The sequence below is a fragment of the Rhinolophus sinicus genome, linkage group LG01 (assembly GCF_036562045.2).
Source record: "Rhinolophus sinicus isolate RSC01 linkage group LG01, ASM3656204v1, whole genome shotgun sequence".
Lineage (NCBI taxonomy): Eukaryota > Metazoa > Chordata > Mammalia > Chiroptera > Rhinolophidae > Rhinolophus > Rhinolophus sinicus.
Window position 1 is genome coordinate 209,126,289 of NC_133751.1, and position 19,057 is coordinate 209,145,345.

The 19,057-nt window shown below is 54.2% G+C and overlaps 2 protein-coding genes across 7 annotated transcripts in view; one reads left to right on the forward strand and one right to left on the reverse strand.

The window, feature by feature from the left end:
- ANO7 (anoctamin 7) overlaps positions 1 to 2,158 on the forward strand; it is a 28,104-nt gene extending 25,946 nt beyond the window's left edge. For both annotated transcript variants that reach the window (XM_019711668.2, XM_074316489.1), the window contains exon 24: positions 17 to 2,158. In XM_019711668.2, the coding sequence (XP_019567227.2) occupies positions 17 to 91 (75 nt within the window). In that variant the 3' untranslated portion in view covers positions 92 to 2,158. The remainder of the gene's footprint in view (positions 1 to 16) is intronic.
- A 1,770-nt stretch (positions 2,159 to 3,928) lies between these two features.
- Positions 3,929 to 19,057, reverse strand: part of HDLBP (high density lipoprotein binding protein) — a 68,808-nt gene continuing 53,679 nt past the window's right edge. For all 5 annotated transcript variants that reach the window (XM_019711667.2, XM_019711665.2, XM_074316479.1 and 2 more), the window contains 12 exons: positions 15,830 to 16,048; positions 12,909 to 13,130; positions 12,610 to 12,828; positions 11,704 to 11,842; positions 9,959 to 10,104; positions 9,035 to 9,139; positions 8,573 to 8,707; positions 7,489 to 7,632; positions 5,443 to 5,628; positions 4,788 to 4,904; positions 4,564 to 4,692; positions 3,929 to 4,411 (listed from right to left, as the gene is read on the reverse strand). In XM_019711667.2, the coding sequence (XP_019567226.2) occupies positions 4,325 to 4,411; positions 4,564 to 4,692; positions 4,788 to 4,904; positions 5,443 to 5,628; positions 7,489 to 7,632; positions 8,573 to 8,707; positions 9,035 to 9,139; positions 9,959 to 10,104; positions 11,704 to 11,842; positions 12,610 to 12,828; positions 12,909 to 13,130; positions 15,830 to 16,048 (1,848 nt within the window). In that variant the 3' untranslated portion in view covers positions 3,929 to 4,324. The remainder of the gene's footprint in view (positions 4,412 to 4,563; positions 4,693 to 4,787; positions 4,905 to 5,442; positions 5,629 to 7,488; positions 7,633 to 8,572; positions 8,708 to 9,034; positions 9,140 to 9,958; positions 10,105 to 11,703; positions 11,843 to 12,609; positions 12,829 to 12,908; positions 13,131 to 15,829; positions 16,049 to 19,057) is intronic.

Genomic DNA, 19,057 nt, shown 5'->3' on the forward strand with positions numbered 1-19,057 from the left:
CCCTTCCTGGAGACAGGCTCTCCTTGGAACAAGTGGAGTGAAGGACGGCCGGCCCCCAGCCTCAGAGACGAATCTGGGCGCACAAGCCTAGGCTGCCAGAAGCCAGCCAAGCCTCCCCAGTCCCTTCCCGCTGAGGTCACAATGGTCACCCCAAGAGTTGGCAGCTGAGGGCTTGGATGCAGATGTACCAGGAGGGCAGAGGCCTCACCCGGGGAGATGTGAGGTACTCAGAGGCTCCCCGCCCTCTGAGGCCACAGCCTGTCTCCTTGGCCCAGAGCTGCTCTGCTCTTGGCTGCCTGGGGCCTCTGCTCATGCGCCCTGCCTCCCAGGTCCTGGTTATAGCCCCCACTGGCCACCCCTTTGGAGACTCCAAAGCCAACCTGCTATGGCAGTGGCACCTGGAGGGCCAGGGCATGCCATGCCCAGGGGAGCCCTGGGGCACCTGGCAGCTTGTCGGGGAGCTGCCCTCACCATCTCCCACCCAGTTAGCCCGAGCCGGTATCGTCTCACTCACCCTGGGGCAGCATGGCCCCCCATCTGAGACGCTGGCTGCTGTCACACCCCCCAGTCCCCAATCCCTAGGCACACTGTCCCCTTCCCTCCCAGCTCCACTCCGCACCATCGCCAGCGCCCCCCCCCCCCCCCACGCACGCTGACCTCTCCCTGTTCACCCTCCCACTGACACCTCAGCCCTCAGACGTGACTCATCTGCCAATCAAGCCAGTGGACTTTGGGGTCGTCTGTTCTGTCTCTGGTGCTCTTTGCATCTGCTGTCCTTCGAATGGTGGTGTCCCCTCTGCAGACCCCCTCCTGCCTCTTCCTGTCCTGTCCACGCAGGGTCCCACCTGCCCCAGCACAGCCCCACTGTCAGCTCTGTACCGTGTTCCAGGTCCCAGCTGGGGAGGGAGTTCACCGCCCCACCCACCCCTCCATTCCCCATTGTCCGCCAAGGCCTCTTGGTTCCATCTTCCTGTTTCTTGAACTGGGCCCCACCTTCCCTCCTGGCCACTCAACAGCTTGAGTGAACAGTCACCTTCCTGGGCAGTCAGGCCAAAGCCCCTCCCAGGCTGTGCGCTGAGGCTGGGTCAGCACGGCCCACCGAGCAGCCGGTGGGGAAGGCCTGTGAGGAGACTGCATTTCATTCTCTGAGCAAACACTTGGCGTGAAGGACGTCCTGTAACATCAGTGATCTGAGTGTTTCTGCACATTTACACGTGATTGTTTCCAAAGCTGGGAGCCCAGTAGTACCTGCATTGGACCCCATCCGCTGGCTTCGCGAAGCTCTTCCCATGTTGACCTTCTGCCAACTGTTGCGTGTGGTCGGTCCCATGGTGCTCCCCACTGAGCTGGGCGCTCCTCTTCCTCCCGTCATAAATCATGCTGGAACAGAAGTCTGGACATACACTATGCTTCCTGGACTTCTCAGGCTTTGTGCCTGTTCTGTCTCAAACTTTGTCATTTTACTGAAACTTAAGAAAATGCTTGTCATGTGTCAGGCTTTCGTGAACATACTGCTGTAGTCCGCATGTCAATCAGACAGGGCCCTGACTACCAGGACCCAGAGTGGGGCGCGGGCCCCTCCCCACGTAACCCTCCTCCCACCCGGAGCAGCCACCACCTCAGCCTCCCATGAGCTTGACCAGGGCTGGGGTCACTGCCCTGCTGGTTGCGGTGCAGTGCTCCCTGAATGAAGATGCCACCACCGGCCCCGCTGCCTGCTGCCGCCTCCCTCACCCACTGGCCTCTTCCAGCTTTTTCTGACAGGAGGATGACCCCTCCCCCCATTGTAGCTCAGCACTCGCTGGGAGCTGGGAGACTTCCCCGGGAATGCCACCCAGGTCTGTGGTAGAGGGAATTCAGGCAGAATCTGAGCAAGGACGTGGCAGGGCGCTGCTTGACAGCGAGGACGCCGTCGCCCAATGGTGACAGCAGTCTGGGCCAGGCAGCCAGCCAGCTGTGACCACCGCTGGCCTCACACCGCACCGCAGCTCCTGCATGGCAGGCTGTTAAAATGGGGTTGAGAGCCACATGCCAGCTGGGAGAACCACACCGAAGTCCACCACCATCTACAGGATGTCCAAGGACCCCTCACTGGCAGCGTGGAAACACCCCCCATTTCCCAGGACCAGGGACACATATGTGGCGTGATAAAATGAGCCCCAGCACAACGCATCTGGTTTTGGGTTTTATTTTAGAATTTGTAAAATTCCAGTGTCATCCATATTCATGAGCCTTTTCACATGTTTGCACATACTCTCCAAATTCCAAAATTAAGGCCAAGGGATGGGTGGTAACTGGACACACGTGATAGGGAGGACAGTCAACAGGAGGAAATGCACGCACGCTCCCAGGCCCCTGCAGGCTCTCCCAGGGCCTGAGGGGCCCTGGGCAGGCACCGCAGCCTTCACTACCACCACCTGAACAGCTCAGAGAAAGGGAAGCTACATCGGCAACACGTAGCGACAAACGCCAATGTGCAAACAGCGGCTGTGAGAACAGACAGTTTACCTTCGGAGGAGTGTGGGGCCAGATGTGGTAGAGATGACAAAGGCAGATACCGGAGGGCCCACAGGGCGATGGGGACGGAGCTCGGTGGTCACCAGGAAAAGCTCCCAGACTCCTGCCGAGAAGGGGGCGCCAGCGCATTGCCCTCGAGGCTTCCCAGGTGGCAGCAGTTTCCTGGAGAAAGGCAGACAGTGCCTTGCCTTCTCGCTCCCGATCTCCATTGTCGACCTATGTAATATGGGGTCCTGCAGCCTATTTGGTGAAGCAAATGTTCTTTCCTATCCCCGTTTATCATTCCTATAGAGGGGCACATGTAGGGCTGCTCAGTCTAATGGGAGCACAGAGGCCACTGATACTACACTCGTGTTAACCAGTTCTCGGTCTAGTCAGGAATTTCAGTTTGGCCTCAAGGGTGCCAAACTGAGTTATTAAACCGAGTGAAAAACTCTGGGGTGGGGATGGCAAAGGAATACTGAGCACCGCTGGGGAAGGGCTTCTCTAGGAACTCCAGAATCTGTCTGGGATGGCTCATCACCTCCACGAGTGGACAGGGGGGGACAGGGAGACCAGACCTCCTAGAAACAGGCCGTCTGTGGTTCTCACAGCACCACACGGAGGGGCCCTGTGCTGCCCGGGGACAGGGACACCTTGTCTCACCCGGAATTACCTACCACACCTGAGAAAAGCAGATGCCCTCAGCAGCACCCGGTCCTCTAGTCCAGGCTGAGTGACAGCCTCTCCCCAGCCCATGACCACGAAGCCTGCCTCTGGAGGCCAGCTCCCAGGGGTCTGCATAGCCCCCGAGCATATGTCAAGAAGACAGCCCACCGAGGGGAGTGATGTGTGCACTCCCCACTCGGGACGGGCCCACTGGCCACTGACCACCTGTGAGGGAGGGAAGGAGGGAGTGAGGAGGGAGGGAGCAGCGAATACACGACCACAGGACACGTCAGATCAAGAGGCTGGGCGCCGAGGGAGGCACTACCCCGAGCCTGAGGCACAACCACACTGGCTGAGGGAGAAGGAAGGGACTGAGAGCAGGCATCAGGGAGGGGTGGGGCTGTGGACCCAACATGGTGGAACCAGGGGGCTGTTACCCAGAGCAGGGCCCTGGTGGAGGGTAAGTGGCTGTCCCCACCTCTCCTCTGCGGGCCAGCCCTCTCCCATCCCCACGTCCCTCCGGGCACACCAGGCCACCGTGCACCCAGACGGCGGACCTGCAGCCCACCTCAGGTCTCACTCACCAGCGCCTGCAGTGCAGGGCAGACACACTTGGGACCCACGTCACCCTTCTGCCCCCAACCCCCAGTCCACTGAGGGGCCGGGCGCTCCCAGCACGCACACTGGGTCTCCCTCCCCACCCGTGGTCTGGGCTAAGTGTACTTTTTGGCAGCTGGAAGGAGGAAAAGGAAGAGGGCAAACATTTTGGCTTTTATAAAGTCAAGGAATTTATTTCCTGAGGTCATGACACAGGAAGTAGACTCAGCCACAGCCGTGGAGCTCTCTGAGTGGAGGCCAGAGCCTTACTGACATGCTGGGTGGACCAGACGCTGATGGCGCCACGTCGAGGACATGTTAGTGTTCACAGCAGGAGGGCTGTCCCAGAGTGCAGGTGTCGGGTCCTGAGCTCACGCCCAGAGCTGGCCAGGCCCAGGAACCGGCCACACACGACGCTGGGTGGCCTGGCTTCACTGCGAGACCTCAGGGAGGGGGAGCGTCAACAATTTATGGAGGGTCCAGCCGCTGGGTCAGATTGAGACAAACCATTGTGTGGCGGGGTTTGGGTCAGCAGGCTGGAGAGGTTTCTGTTTTTTGATCATTATCGTTTGGGGCCCCAAGGGAGGGTCTTCGGGGCCACCTGAGCCCCAAAGCTGGGAAATTCCTCAGAGCTGCTCATATCAGGAGCCTGGGGGGACAGAAAAGGCACCGCTTCAGTAAGGGGTTGCACTCAAGCAGCTCCAAAATGACCCGACCCTCAGCCACTGGGCCCATCCAGGCGAGGCTGGTGTGGCAGGCACCCCACCTCACGGGCATGGGGACACCCCGGACAAGCCTCACCTTCTCACTGCTGCTGGCAGTCCAGGGAGCGTCCCGCACCACGAAGCCCTTGGACGGCGCCCTGGACTCTTCGTGGGCAGGGGGCTTCATGTACACCTGGAGTACCTCGCTGTCCACGACGTCGGCCAGCTGCAGGCACAGGGGTGTCAGGCCGCGCACCCCCGGGCCTGCCAGGCATGTCAGGGGCTCGCCCACTCCCACCTTGCCGTGACCCCAGGACTCACGTATTCTTCCTCCAGGTTCAGGATGTGGTCGATGGCCTCCTCCACATTCTCTGGGAGCCCTGTCACGGTGACGCAGTTGGGGTCTGGGGCCCCGCTCTGCGGGAAGCGAATGTCTACCTAGAAGGAGCACACACAGCACCTCAGCTGGCTGAGCACCCGTCCGCCAGCTTTGGACTAACTGGCCACCATGCCGTGTGGCTGGAACAGTGAACGTCTCGTTTTCTCCCCTTGAGTTAATGAAAATGTAGATATGGGCTCATGGCTGTTTCCTCGTTATCATGACATGCAGCCCAGTGCCCGTGGGAGCTCCTTGTTTACAGAAGGCAAAGGGGGTGACCCCTCTGAGGTGTGGAACCCACCAGGGACTTGCGCAGGGCACTGTCAACGGCATCCACACACACACACACACACACAGCTGTGACCCTCCTCAGCCTCACTGCCTCAGGACGAGCACCTGAGCCTCAGACATTGGCGCTTCCAGAGCCCAGCGGGTCAGTGCGTTCTTAGCAGCTGAGGCAGAAGACTGGAGGCCCCAGTGGTCCCCACTCCCCGCCCCTCACTGGCCCACGTGGAAAGAAGCAACCTGACAGGGCAGGAAGCAGGTACTATCCGCGCTGCGGCCAGCACGCCCTTCACGGTGGGGCTGGACACTCACCTTGAATTCATCCATGATCTTGCGAATGGCTTTGCCACGGGCGCCAATGATCCGGGCATGAACACGGTGGTCTAGTGCGACGTCCTCAGAAACCATCTGCTCAAGCTCACCCACAATTTTCAGTATAGCATCCCGGGCAGCTTCGGTGTTCTTTTCGTACCCTGTGATGGTGATTTGGTCCTGGGGCTGAGACAGGAGAATCCAGTCACAAAGGAAATGCCTTCGGGACTCCTGACTAGAAGGGGTGCACAGGGGCTCGGGGCACTGGACGCATGGCGAAGTGAGGCACAGGGGCAAACGGATCCACTCAGGAGAGAAAGAAATACCAGGAGTCCAACTGAAAACAACAGGTTAACGATGCCCATTTAGCTCCTGACCCCTCCTAAGACCTGCCGAAAAGGCAGTCACACACAGGGAGAGCGAGCGAGCACCTACCCACAAAGATGACGGGAAGACACTGACTGGCAAGTGAGGGGTCCGCGTCAGGAAAGGTCCCCTCGGGCCCCTCGTCTGGAGACCGAATGACCTGGAAGGTCCAGATGCCGTGGCCAGCACACCACACCGACAGTGCACCCGGGCCCAGGGCCTCCCTCCAATCATACAAAGGCACAGGAGAGGCCCCGGATGTAAAGAGTGAACAGAACAAATGGATTCTTCAAGGCACAGAGAAGGAAACTTGAAAATGAAATAACCTTAAACCATATTCTTCAGGACACGAGAAAATATTACACTCTCAAAAAAAGAACAGAAAACAATGTAAAAGGATGAGAGAATGAGAATAAATACCTCGACTAAAAGAGAAAAGCAGGCATTTAAAGAGACCCACCCCAGGGAGAAGAGAAAGCCCAGGGGCCTGAGAGGGGCAGCACCAAGCGCCTTCTGTCCAGGTGAAGCAAATGCAGAAGCCAGAGGCGGCCCGACGTCACCCTGGCCTAGAACTCCCCCACCGGCCGGTGAGGCACCACTAAAGGCCATGGCGGGCACAGGACGGATTGTAAACGAAGCATGCTTCTCACAGGACGTCAACAGTCTAAACGTTAAATAATGACTAAAGAACTAGTAATTGCAGAGGAAAATTGAAGGAAGTACACAGTAGTGAACGTGAGGGATTTAAAAGAGCTAAGTCCTCAAGGTGATTAAGTCTGCGGTACAGAAATATCCTTCAGAAAGAGCTAAACAGGAGGCGGCGCTTTGAAGACCGCCCTTGGGGAGGGCTCAGGACCAGGGAGCAGTGAGGACGCTTGTTTCCTCCTGGAAGACCCAGGATATGCAAGGCTGGGGTGAGCAGGCAGGCACGCAGCCCCCACAAGAGTGACGCAGGCTTGGGCGGGTGCGGTGCGCCCGTCTGCAGAGGCCTTGTCAGGTGTGCTGGCCGCAAGGCTCTTGGGGAGCGTTTCTAGGTGCTGTGCCGCGTACGAGAGCCTGCAGAAGAGCCAGCGCAGACTGGGCTCCCACTGTGTGCAAAGCCGTGCTGCAGGGTGGCCCACCTATCAGAGGTGGGGCCAGGGGGCAGAAGGTCCGAGAGGTAAGACAGACAGCAGGACTGTATGACGGGCTGGGTGGTGCGCAGAGAGGGGCATCGGGTTCCTGAGCAGCGGCCGGCAGGGACCGGCCTGGTACACCCAGCTCGGCAGGGAGGCCCTGGCCTCCACTGTGAGGGGACCGACATGCGACGCAGAGCGGGTGGAGGGTGCACATTTGCGGGGCTGCACCGTGAGGACAACTGTGTGAGAAGGTCCCAGCCAGAGCACCAGCTGGCTGCCGGGAGCGACGAGGGCACACCCTGCTGCACAGGTGACCAGGTGGGCACAGGAAACGTGCCCCCAGTCCACACAGCGACACAACCACGTCAGAGGAACCTCACCCAGCCGGCACGGGCCAAGATGGGGCCCAAAGCCTGAGCCAAACCCCGACTCTTGAAGCCTCGCTGAATCCTGCCCTCTCCACCACCCATCTGGCACAAGTTTGCCTGGCCACTGTCCCCAGGTCAGGACAAAGGTCCCCAGAGTGCGTCAATGGGGCGTCTACTCGCGTGGTCTTCCTTACCTGGTTCCCATCATCCTTATCGGGGAACTGGATGTTGACGTCATGCTCCAAGCGGATCTGGGTAATCACCGCCCCCTTCCTCCCAATAATTTTGGGGTGGTATTTGGGGTCAACGGTGACGCTCAGCTTAAAACTCCTTAAAGCCTACAGATGAAACAACGAGAATGAGGCAAAGGGTCCAATACTTCAGTCTTGACCTTCAACATCACACGCATCCACAGGCTCAACTCCAACCTGGACCTGGAAGGCACCCACTGTTACCTCGGCAACAAAAACAAGACATGGCTTGTCGGTTAGCCTCTGCGCCATGTTCCATTACCGCTCCTAATGAGACCCAGAGGCTTTGCCCACTCCACAGCCAAGTCTGCAAGCCTTTCAGAGGACCTGCAAGACCAGGTGTCACTGGCCTAGCTGCCTGCTCGCCGTGACAGCGCGGCTCCATTCTCCTCACCTGGGAAACAGGTCTGAGGAGGAAGCCTAAAAACGCTCTGGGCCTGGCAGGCTTGGGGTGCAGAAGCAGGCTAAAAAAAGAGGAACAGAAGTGCTATGGGACAGACACAGCCCGGGGCGCCTGTGGCCAGGGCAGAGGACAGACTCGGAAGCCGACGTGGGAACACACTCAGACTGGCGGGGCCTATGAGCAGGGTGCCATCACCGGCCAAGCCCCATAGTTCACAAGGTGCTTCAAATCCCAGGACACCTGCCTTGCCACCATCACTCGGGCCTTCAAAGGCCAGCTCTACCGACAGGCGACGCGGGCTCTCACCCACTCCACAGGGAGGCCGTGGAGGCAGGAAGTCCATGGGGGCCTGACGTGTACCCTAGACCGCATAGCACATGCGTGGTGGTCTCTCTGGGCAACAGCTCACCTTCCCTGTAGGGCTGAGGGCTCCATGTCTCCAGGATTCCCTTTGAAGAAGCCGCTAGCTTTATCCCTGCTCCTAACCGCTGCCGAAGGGCCGCCCCTCAGCAGAATCTCCACGCTGACTGCCTGGTTGGGGACCCAGTCCACCTCCAGCCACCGGTTACCTGGTGGCGCCAGGGCCGGCTGCCGGACCTCTCGGAAGCCCCGCTGGGCACTCACCCGGTCCTCTTGCTCCGCCTGCAGCTCCCTCACGCGCTCCAGCAGCCCGGCCTTGGCCCGGTCCAAGTTTGCAGCGAGGCCTGTGATGGCGATGACGTCGGACTGCAGCTCAGGGGCTGGGACGTGGATATTCACCTACGTGGAGACGGGAGCCCTCAGGACGGGAATGTGTCTATCTGGCCCTCACCGAGGGTGAGCCTGGAAGTCATCAGCAGTGGCCTGTCTGTCCCATTTGACCAGGGACACCCCTGCAGATTCGGGACAAGGAAGGTGGGAAGTGTCCACCCCTGCAGGAGGAGAGCTGCTGCAGATAAAGAGCAGGAGGAAGGCGCCTCCGCTATGGGAGGGTGGGCAGGACCTCGCGCCCCGAGGGGCTGCATCCATCCACTCCCAGCAGCACCTGTGACAGAGCTCACGCCCCACATCCGGTCTCCAGGGAAAAGGCCTGCAAGACCGCGTCACCTCGAACTCGTCCATCATCCTGCGGATCCCGCTCCCCTTCTGCCCGATGATGTACCGGTGAAGGTCAAAGGGCACATCCACCTCGATGGTGACAGGGACCAGCGCCTGCGGAAGATGGTCAGTCAGGCCTGAGAACAGCGGGCAGGGACGCCATGGGCCCAGCAACAGGTCTTCATGGGACACAGGGAAAAGAGCGCTGTGGGAATTAGTGTGCGCCCAGAACCTTCCACACTGTGCCACCTGAGAATGCCACTAACTCAATAGAAACACGTGGGAAAAGGACGGAAGCCAGTGTTTCAGTTAATGCCAGCAGAGCGAACTTCCAAGCCTCTGTGGCAGGGCCCTGCACAAGCCAACAAAACCAAAGAAACCCTGGAAAAAACAGGGCGTGAGGCCCATGGGGAAGTAGGGGGCTCCGATGCAGAGGCTCACCCTGGCTCCCAGCCTCACTGAGGTCAAGAACGGCCTGTGGCCCAAGCCCATGCAGGTCACCGAGACAATGACAACGGGACACGGGCACTGCTCTGTCCCCGCCCCAGCCCCGACCACATTTAATCCCTTGCTGTGTGGTCATCTTGGTTCTCGTTTGTCTCTCCACTCCAAGGCAACACGACGCTGTCCAATGTCGTTGCCATTTAGGACACGACCACCATGGAAGTGGCACTCTAAGTACTCACTCCGAAAGGACTCAGCCTTATAAGTCACAGGTAGGTCTGGACGGCCCCGCTTCAGAGGGGGACACTGAGCCTGGAGGTCACATTCACCCACCAGCTATGTTCTCTCCACGACCCCCAGGCCTGTAGGCCGAATGCTCCGGGGTGAGGACGAAAGTGACTGACTAGACCCACTCCTCTGCTGCCAGCGACTAGGGCAGCGTCCTGCAGGCCACGCCTCGCCCCAGGGAGGAGACAGGGCCGGACATACCTCGAGGGCTTCCTTGGCGGCCTCACACTTTTCCTTCCGGCCAGAGATGATGATGATGTCACACCTCCTTGGAGAGCCAGGCTCGCCCTCTCTCCCCTCCCCGGCATCGTCACCGTTCTCCTGGACAGCTGGCTGTGCACTATGAACTACGGGGAAAGAGAAGGGGCCGTTGGCACAGGCCTGGACCTGGCGGGCACTGCTGCTTTCCAGTGTGGCCGTGAGCTCTGCACCCTGCTCCCAGACCTTGAACATGGAACTAACCACCTCAAAGGATAAAGTGAGAAACATGAGTTGGTGTGTGGAAAGAGCTACAAGTGGGGCCCACTGTATTTGGGAGGGAAGGATGGACGTTCTGACGGCCCAGGAGACCTGGCGCTGGGAGCAGGCGGCCGGGGGGTGGGAGGTGAGGGTGCTTGAGAGACTCAGGAAGGACGAGGTAAGGCTGCACCAGCTTCTCATGCCAGGAAGGAAGCAAGCACCCAGAGTGAAGAGACATGAAATAGGACACAGAAGCCATTGGTGGGGCTCCCGTGGACCACACTGGGGACCAGGTGTGCAGCAAAACGAACACCAAAACCACATTCCTAGGGTGAGAATCCAGGAGTCCATATGACAGAAATAAGTCCATAGGCATGACTGCCTAAAGCTGTCACGATCCTGGATTAAAACTGGGGAAAGAGGGGAACATCTGAAATCTTCTTCCCAACAATGTTTTCAGTTTGGCTCAAACTCAAAAATTCTCAAAAAAACATTAGGAAAAGAGGCGGGCTCTGCAGGACGCTTTTAAAACTGGCCAAATTTGAATGTCAACTATGAATTCAGTAACAGTGTCACATAACTCAGTTTTCAGATTCTGATGAACATGCCATGGTGCTCTCAAAACGCGAGCCTCCTTCTTAGAAGAAAACAACCCACTATGGATGACAGACAGGTCTGAAAATCACACTCAAACGATTCAGAAAAAACCATGTATATGTGTTTGTGTAAAAACTGGTGAGTTTGGATGAGTAGAGAGGATTTATCTTCATGCAATTCTGAGCAATTTTTCTTTAAGTGTGAAATTACATCAAAATTAAAAAATATTCAAGTGTGCACCACATGACATTATGATTTAACTGGTTTTCTACTCAAAATACCCTGTTTTCCCAGAAACAGGGGTGTTCAAGGGCACGACCAGCTGCACAGAGGCCAGAGCCCACGGAGGGCCCTCGGCAGCTGCAGGTCTGCCAGCCAGACACAACGGCCAACTAAGACAAGTCAACAGAAGGCAGAACACGCTCTTTGTGTCAGTGCAAGAAGGATCAGGACGTACAGAACTTGGTCTGAGACCACAGCCGGATCCTCACGGGAGACATGGCCCATAGAGGAGCGGGACTGGGGGCAGTGAGGCCTGTGCTGTGGACAAGACAGACGCAACCTCGTCACAGCCGCTTTCAGAAGCTCTGTGAGCAGCAGCACTGCACACGGGGCTTCCCCTGCGTGCTCTCCTATGTCCTTGTCACCAGCTGCGAGCCTCCAGGACACCTGCAGGGCACCTCATTACGCTGCAGCAACGGATGCTGCGCTGCTGGGACAGCAGGTGAGCCCAAGCCTCTGGCGGCCCCCAGGACACCTGACGGGGTTCTAGCACCGCAGCCGGCAGGAAAGCCCTTCATCAGGACACATGGCAGCCACCTCGCCCCAGGTTGGGACCATTCCCACACCTCCGCTTCCCGCCCAGCACAGAGCGCACCGCGAGGACTCACCTGGGTTTTCCTCTCTGTCTGGGAATTTAATCTGAACATTATAGTCCCGCGTGATCTGCTGGATTCTGGAGCCTTTGGGGCCCATGACTGACCGATGGAATTTCTGGGGTATGGCGCACTCTATGGTCACCTGGGCTTCCTGGGAGGGGCAGAGTGAGAAGAACAAAGAGAAAAGTGAAGGTTAACCGCTGATGCTTCCTCAGGTTCACACCGTCTTCCTTTCAGTCCTGCACAGCCACTCCCAAGCGCACAGGCACCCCCTTTTCCCAAGCTGAATCCGGAGCTCGATGTGCCATGGGGTAGAGGGAGGAGGACCACGGGGCAGGGCCAAAGGGAGGCGTCTTTCTGAGGTGCTTCCCCCAAAAAGATGAAGCACGAATCAGTGACCTGTCCGTACGAAACTGCCCCGGACGCTGCTGACACCCAGAAGCAGAACGTAATGACACCCGATTTCTGTATACACAAGGGGGGGCCCTCAAACAGCAGGCAGGTGGCCCCACTGGTCTCAGGTGACAGGGCATTCGGATGCTGTGGCTCTGACTCAACAAGGAGTCAGGCTTGGTTACCAGAAAGTACCTCCAACGGCACTCAAGAGGGCGACGCTCTCTAAAGGCGGGTTTAGAAAGACCAGTGCATTTCCGTGACTTTTCTACGGAGCCGCTCTGCTCTGACCCTCTCCCCCAACCTATCTGCTTCCCTTTGGAGACAAGGACGAGACAAGGCAGCTGGTTCCTCGTACTCACTGTCCTTTCATAAAATTGCAAACGGAGCCGCTTCTCAGAGGCAGCATTCCCACCCACTGTCAGGAAGGAGGCCAGGCAGGCCGAGGGCCTGCTGCCTGCAGGGGACGCGCAGTGCCTTCCCCCCAGCAGGGCTGAGGACCGCACAAGCCCCCCAGGCGCCTACCAGGTCCTCAATGATCTCCTGGATGCGCTTCTTGGCAGCCTCCACACAGTCCTTGGCACCCTTGAGGGTGACTTTGTCGCTCTGTGTGCCGGACCGCGGGAAGCTCACCATCACCCCACCATACTCTTCTGCGATCTCCCGTAAGACCTGGCCTCTTCGGATAACGAAATGACGGTGGTGCTTGGGGTCCACCAGCATGCAGTCTTCAACCACGTTGTCCTGCAGCGTGGAGACAGGAAAAGGGACGTCGAGACCCCGCCCGCTGCCCTGCACAATGGGCCCAGGACCCAGGTGCCTACCAGGTTCTGGATGAGGGCCTCCAGCTCCCTCTGGGCCTCCCTGACGGCGTCCTCTTTCCCCACGATGGTGATCAGGTCCTGATCCTTGTCCTCAGCCGTTGGGAATATGATGCGGGCTCCCGTGGTGTCACGCACCTTGCGGATTTTGCCACCCCCTTTGCCAATGAGGAACTTGTGGTACTCCGGCTTGGCGCGGATGTCAACGGTGAAACTCTTGGTTTGCTGTGGAGACCAACCCACATACGCTGGCCTGATGCCACCTGCCTGGGCCTGGAGCAGGTGAACAGGCGGGCCTAGGGGACAACAGTGTGCGGTGAAGCTAACCTCACACTGTCACCAATGTCCCCCTGAATGGGACTAATTAAACCTCACCAAAACAAACGATGTCCAGGCCACCCAGACAGGCTGCCCTTGTACTCCCTCCTCCGCGGTAAGAGAGGCCAGTCCAGTTCAAAGCACGCGGACACAGGGTCCTAGTGCTGCCACGTACCAGCTGTGCCTGAACCTCTGCAAGCGCCCTCCACCTGCCAGGTAATGGGGTGTGCGGCCGCGCACTATGGGGATGGGGGTGCACCTGCACAGCACTGCCGGCCCCACTCCCAAGCATGGGCACTCCCACTGCTCCCCACACAAGCAGAGTGCACCCCCTCTGGTCCTCCCCCTGCTCGTACCCTAGGGGAGCCCACACAGAGCCAGCAACGCCCCAATCTCAAACTGAGAGAGACCCGAGCCAACTGGGGCCCTCATCTGACACCAAGAAAGCAGGGCCCAGGACAGGCCCTGACACAGGGACCTCGTGGCAGATGCCAGCTCCTCTGGCAGAGTCACCTGGAGAGCACACTCTTGCAGGCTGACTCAGACCCACACAGTGCACTCTCTCTCCTTCCTGTGGTCCTAGAACTGGGCCCACAATGAAGTAGGAACACAGGAAAAGGAGGTCTGCCAGCACGTAATCAGTAAACAACTGACATTGTTATCTTTTAAGTGCCAATTTCACAAACACCACCGAGGGACTCTCCTACCATTCAGACAGACCTTCGTGAACAGCAGCGCTGTTAAAAAGCTAACGAGTTAGGCGGGCCCCGTCCAGCAACACGGTAAAGGAAATACATCCTAACTAAGTGGGGCTAACCCCCAAACGCAAGGCTGGTGAAACATTAAAAAAGAAAAATCAATCTAATATACACACCAAAGAGAGAAACCATGTCATCATGCCGATAGATGCAAAAAACCAACCAAACAAAAAACCTTGACGAGATCCAACACCCATCCCCCAAAATACTCTCAGCAAACGTGGGACAGAAGGACGCATCCGTCCCTGTTAAGAGCATCTGCAAAAGACCGGCTGCTCACCGCACACTAACATGGTGACAGGTTCAGTACCTCCCAAGTTCACCCACAAAGCAAGGCCGTCTGCTCTCACCACTGCTATCAGCACACTGGAGGCCCAGGCAATGCGGTAAGACGAGACACTCATGGTGTACAATCAGAGAAAGAGATGCACCATCCACTCACAGGTGATGTGTTTTCCATAAAGTAAAACTCACAAGAACCCTCAAAAAAAGCTACTGGAACTTTCAGAGTGAGCTTTAGACCAGACACATAAAACAAGGCCAACACTCAAAAATCAAATACATTTCTAATACTACAATAACTTAAACTTGAAATGAATCACAAAAGTACCACCTCTAAACAACAAAAGACATCAATTGACCAAAATGAACAAGGTCTGTATGCTAAAAACTATAAACCAGCAGTCAATGAGAAGCCAGACTTTAAAAACTGGCACACAGAGTAGCAGATTCAAACTGCTGATCTCAGTTCTCCCCAGTTTGATCTTTAGCTTCAACATACCGTATTTTGCCGTGTGTAATGCATACTTTTCTGCCCAAATTTGTGAGGGAAAAATAAGGATGTGCATTACACATGGGTAGTGTAATTCTGTATCTATATAAATGTTTTTAATTCTTTTACTTATGCTTATGAGTTCAAAGAGATGAATAATGATCTCTAAAAGAAATCAGTAACGATATCTGTATGCAAAATAATACCCTGGAATACAATAATCGGTTTTTAACTTACGACGAACTTGCAACGACGAGGAGCTCTTGGCCTTCTAGATGCATAAATATCGTAAATTTGTTACCAGTACATAAAATTTCTTGTACCTTGTATCTGTTCTTGTGATTTGTAATTATTTGTTCATAAAATTTCTTGTACCATAATGTTAAAAACTAAATGCTAAAATTCCTTTATAATGCCAAAAAAAGTACCTACATATAAACAAATAAAAATTTGAATTAAAAAAATTAAAATGAAATATTTTTTTCCCCTGAAGTCTGGGTCAAAAACGTGGGTGTGCATTATACCCAGCAAAATATGGTAATCTCAAAATCAAAATCTAAGCAGGATTTTCTCCCTCTAGAAACAGACAAGCTGGTTCCAAAGTGCTTTTGGAAAAGCAAGAATCTAGAACAGTTAGAGCACAAAGCTGAAGGGCTCGCCGATAGCTTAGAGAGCCAGCCATTCCCACCTGTGGAGCTGCTGGGATGGAACCGAGTGCAGAGACAGACCAGCAGGTGGACTGTGACAGAGGTGATTCACTGAAGACTTTGGGGGGTTGGGGGGGGGTTGGTCAAAACATTTGTATTGCAGTAGAGATCACACAAATACATGTTCATTAAAAGTCACAACCACATACTAAGGAGAGTGGAGTCTACTTTACATACATCACTTTTGCTACATCGCATACGTGGGCATTTGACCAGGAAAGGCCCTTCGGTAATGGCAAAAATCAAAGAGACAAAGGTCTTCGAAGTTTTCGGGCCTGCCACAAGGGCACTTGGAGCTTTCCACCGGGAAGAAAAAGGACACTTCCTGCACGGAACAAACATGCTGATCCCCTCCCGGGTGGTGCTTACCTTCTCCTCTGCCAGGTGTAGCAGCTGTTTCTTGGCCTTCTCTACATCCGAGGCAGGACCCCTGATGACAACAGTGTCACTTCCAGAACCTTCCACAGGGAAGTGAATGTGGACACCCCCACACTCCTCCATGATGGAGCGGATCAGGCGGCCCTTGGCGCCAATGAGGGAGTTGTGCAGCTTTGCTGGGATCGAGACCTCCACCTCGGCTATGTTGGCCTGGAAGCACACACGCACGAGGACATTTTGGGTGACAAGTAAGGGCTAGAGAAGGGTTAAGCCACAGCCTGTGACATGTTCAACATAGGAGCACACGCCTGCTGAAGAGGGGCCTGTGACATGCGGGCGTGCATGTGTGAGGGCCACATACACTGCGTACAAAGGGAGCCACGGTATCAGACGTAAAACAGCACTTTGCCCATCAGCCCTTCTCTGCTGCGACCAAGATGCATACGGGTCAAGCTTTCTTGTTAAAGCCCCATAAGCAGAGACTCTGCCTCCAGAGACTGGATTTTCCTCCCACATGAAACAATGGTGTTCAAGATATGGGGGACAGGAAGCAAGCAAGGTGAGCCTCTGACTGTCCTCTGGTTGAGCTCGTGTGTCAAAGCCCAAGAAAGAGCGCGTGGAGAGAGGCTCCCATGCGGACACACGGAGGGCGACTGCCTGGGCCAGGGCGAGAACCACCCGGAGGAGTAGGCTCACGGGACCCACAGCTCCGTCAGCCGTCCCACCTGGGGCCCTGGCCACAGTTCTCGGAGGCTCTCAGGGCACAGAGGGAAATATGGGCCCTGGACTAACAAGCACCACCATACTCACACCGAACAAGCCTTAAACGCAAGTCCAAAAAGGAGCCAACTGTAGTGAAGTAACTTCAAGTACAAAGACATTTACAGGAAGACAAAACTACCCAAGTAAACTTCATAACGTCTGGTCTAATGAAAAAAAATACCGGACGTGCAAATGGACAGGAAAAAGCAGCCCACACTAGGATAAAACGATAGAAAACCACCAGGAATGACACAGAAGTCAGAAACATCAGGCCACGGACACAAACAGGTATTTTCACTAATACTGCGTATGAGCAAGAAGCCAAAGGAAAAGATTGAACACGTCAAGTATAAAAACAGCAAATTCAAATTGAACTTCTAGAGGCAAAAACAGTATCTGAAATGAAAAATATACTATATGGGATTACAGGCAGATTAGACATTGCAGAAAATTAATGAATTAAAAGAAACTCATGGAGGAAAAAATACCCCCCCAACCCCAGCATAAACAGTGTCAGTGAATGGTGGGACAATTTCAGGCTGCCTGATGCTCAGTAATCGGAGTCCCTGAAGGGGAGGACAGAAAAAACTGTTAAGAAATAATGACCCAAACTTTTCCAAATATGATGACAACTCTAAACTCACATATCCAAGAATTTCAATATAAACTTCAAGTAAAGAAACATAGGAACATTTGTGACAACATGGATGGATCTTGAGAGAGTAATGCTGAGCGAAACAAGTCAGACAGAAAAAGCAGAGAACCATGTGATTTCACTGATATGTGGTATATAAACCTAAAACAACAAAAGAACAAGACAAACAAATGAGAAACAGAAACTTATAGACACAGATAATAGTTTAGTGGTTGCCAGAGGGTAAGGGGGGTGGGGGGTGGGAGATGAAAAAAAATATATATTAAAAAAAAAAAAAAAAAAGAAACATAAAGAAAACCTAGTCCGTGTGGACGAGCAAAGCTAAGGGTAACACCAGCTGTCTCGCCAGCAACAACCCAAAGCACCGAAAGGAAAAGCACCAGTCTGAGCACGTGGAGCCACAGGAATCTCAGGCTGGCGGGGATGCAAACTGGTGAGCCACTTGGGAAGACAGTCGGGTGGTTTCTTACAAAATTAAACATACTCTCACCCAAAGCTCTAAAACAAAGTGAAAGAAGCCAATCTGAAAAGGCTACACACCAAGATTCCAACTCCTTGACATTTTGGAAAAGGCTAACACTATAGAGACACTAAAAAGATCAGCGGTTAGGGAGGGGTGAGAAGGGACGAACAGGGAGAGTACAGGAGATACGTATACATGGGTAAATATGTAAGAGTTTTTTATTACTTAAATCTCCTTAAACAATAACTGGGTGTTTAAACAAAAAGGCTGTTGATACACTTGGGGTTTATAGCACGTGCAAGTAAACGGCATGATGACAGAGCACAGAGGCTGGGGCGCAGGGGAACGAAAGGAATGAAACTACAGCGCTGGCACAGCCACTTGCAGGGAGGCTCTAAGCTGAAGACGCACACTAAAAACCCAAAGCAACCACTACAACAAAACAGCTGTATCTGATAAGCCAAAAAAAAGATCTAAAAGGAATGAAGTATTTAATCCAAAAGAAGACAGAAAAAGGGGACAAAGTACATGGGACAAAAAGAAAACCAAGAGTGAGACGTAGATTTAAACCCACTGTACAATATAATCACAGTAAAGTGACCCGGGGCTGGGTAGGGGGATGGGGCATTGTTGTTGTTTAACGGGTACAGTTTGGGAAGATGAACAAGTTCTGGAAATTAATGGTGGCGATGGCCGTACGTGAATGTACTTAACACCACTGAACTGTCCCCTTAAAATGGTTAAGATGGTGCACTTTATATTTTACCAAATTTAAAAATGAAAACATCAATCACATTAGATGTAATTACACTGAGTGTATGTGATAATACATGTAATAACGTAAGCATATAATCACCAATGTAATTAAATGCAAACACCTCAATTTAACAAGCAGAAGTTGTCAGATTGAAGAGAAAGCAAGCTGCCTAAAAGAAACCCACTTAAATATAAAAGTAGATTTCAGAGCAAAAAATACTACCGGGGTAAAAGGAGGTCATCTTACAAGGACACAAATTACATATATTAAGAATGACAGAGGTGACACTACAGATAGTAAAAAGACAATATGGGAATATTATGAAAAGCTTTATGCCAATAAATTTGACAACATACATAAAATAGGAACCTCTTAAAAGGTACAAACTACCAAAGTCTGCACAAAAGGGGGCATGATCTACTCATGTAGTGAAATATAACCCAGCAATAAAAAAAAAGTGTATTAACCACTGCGCTGTACACCTGAAACTAATAAAATAATATTGAATGTCAACTCTAATTAAAAAATATATATATTCATGGATGTAAAGTACAGCATAGGAAACAGTCAATGGTATTATAA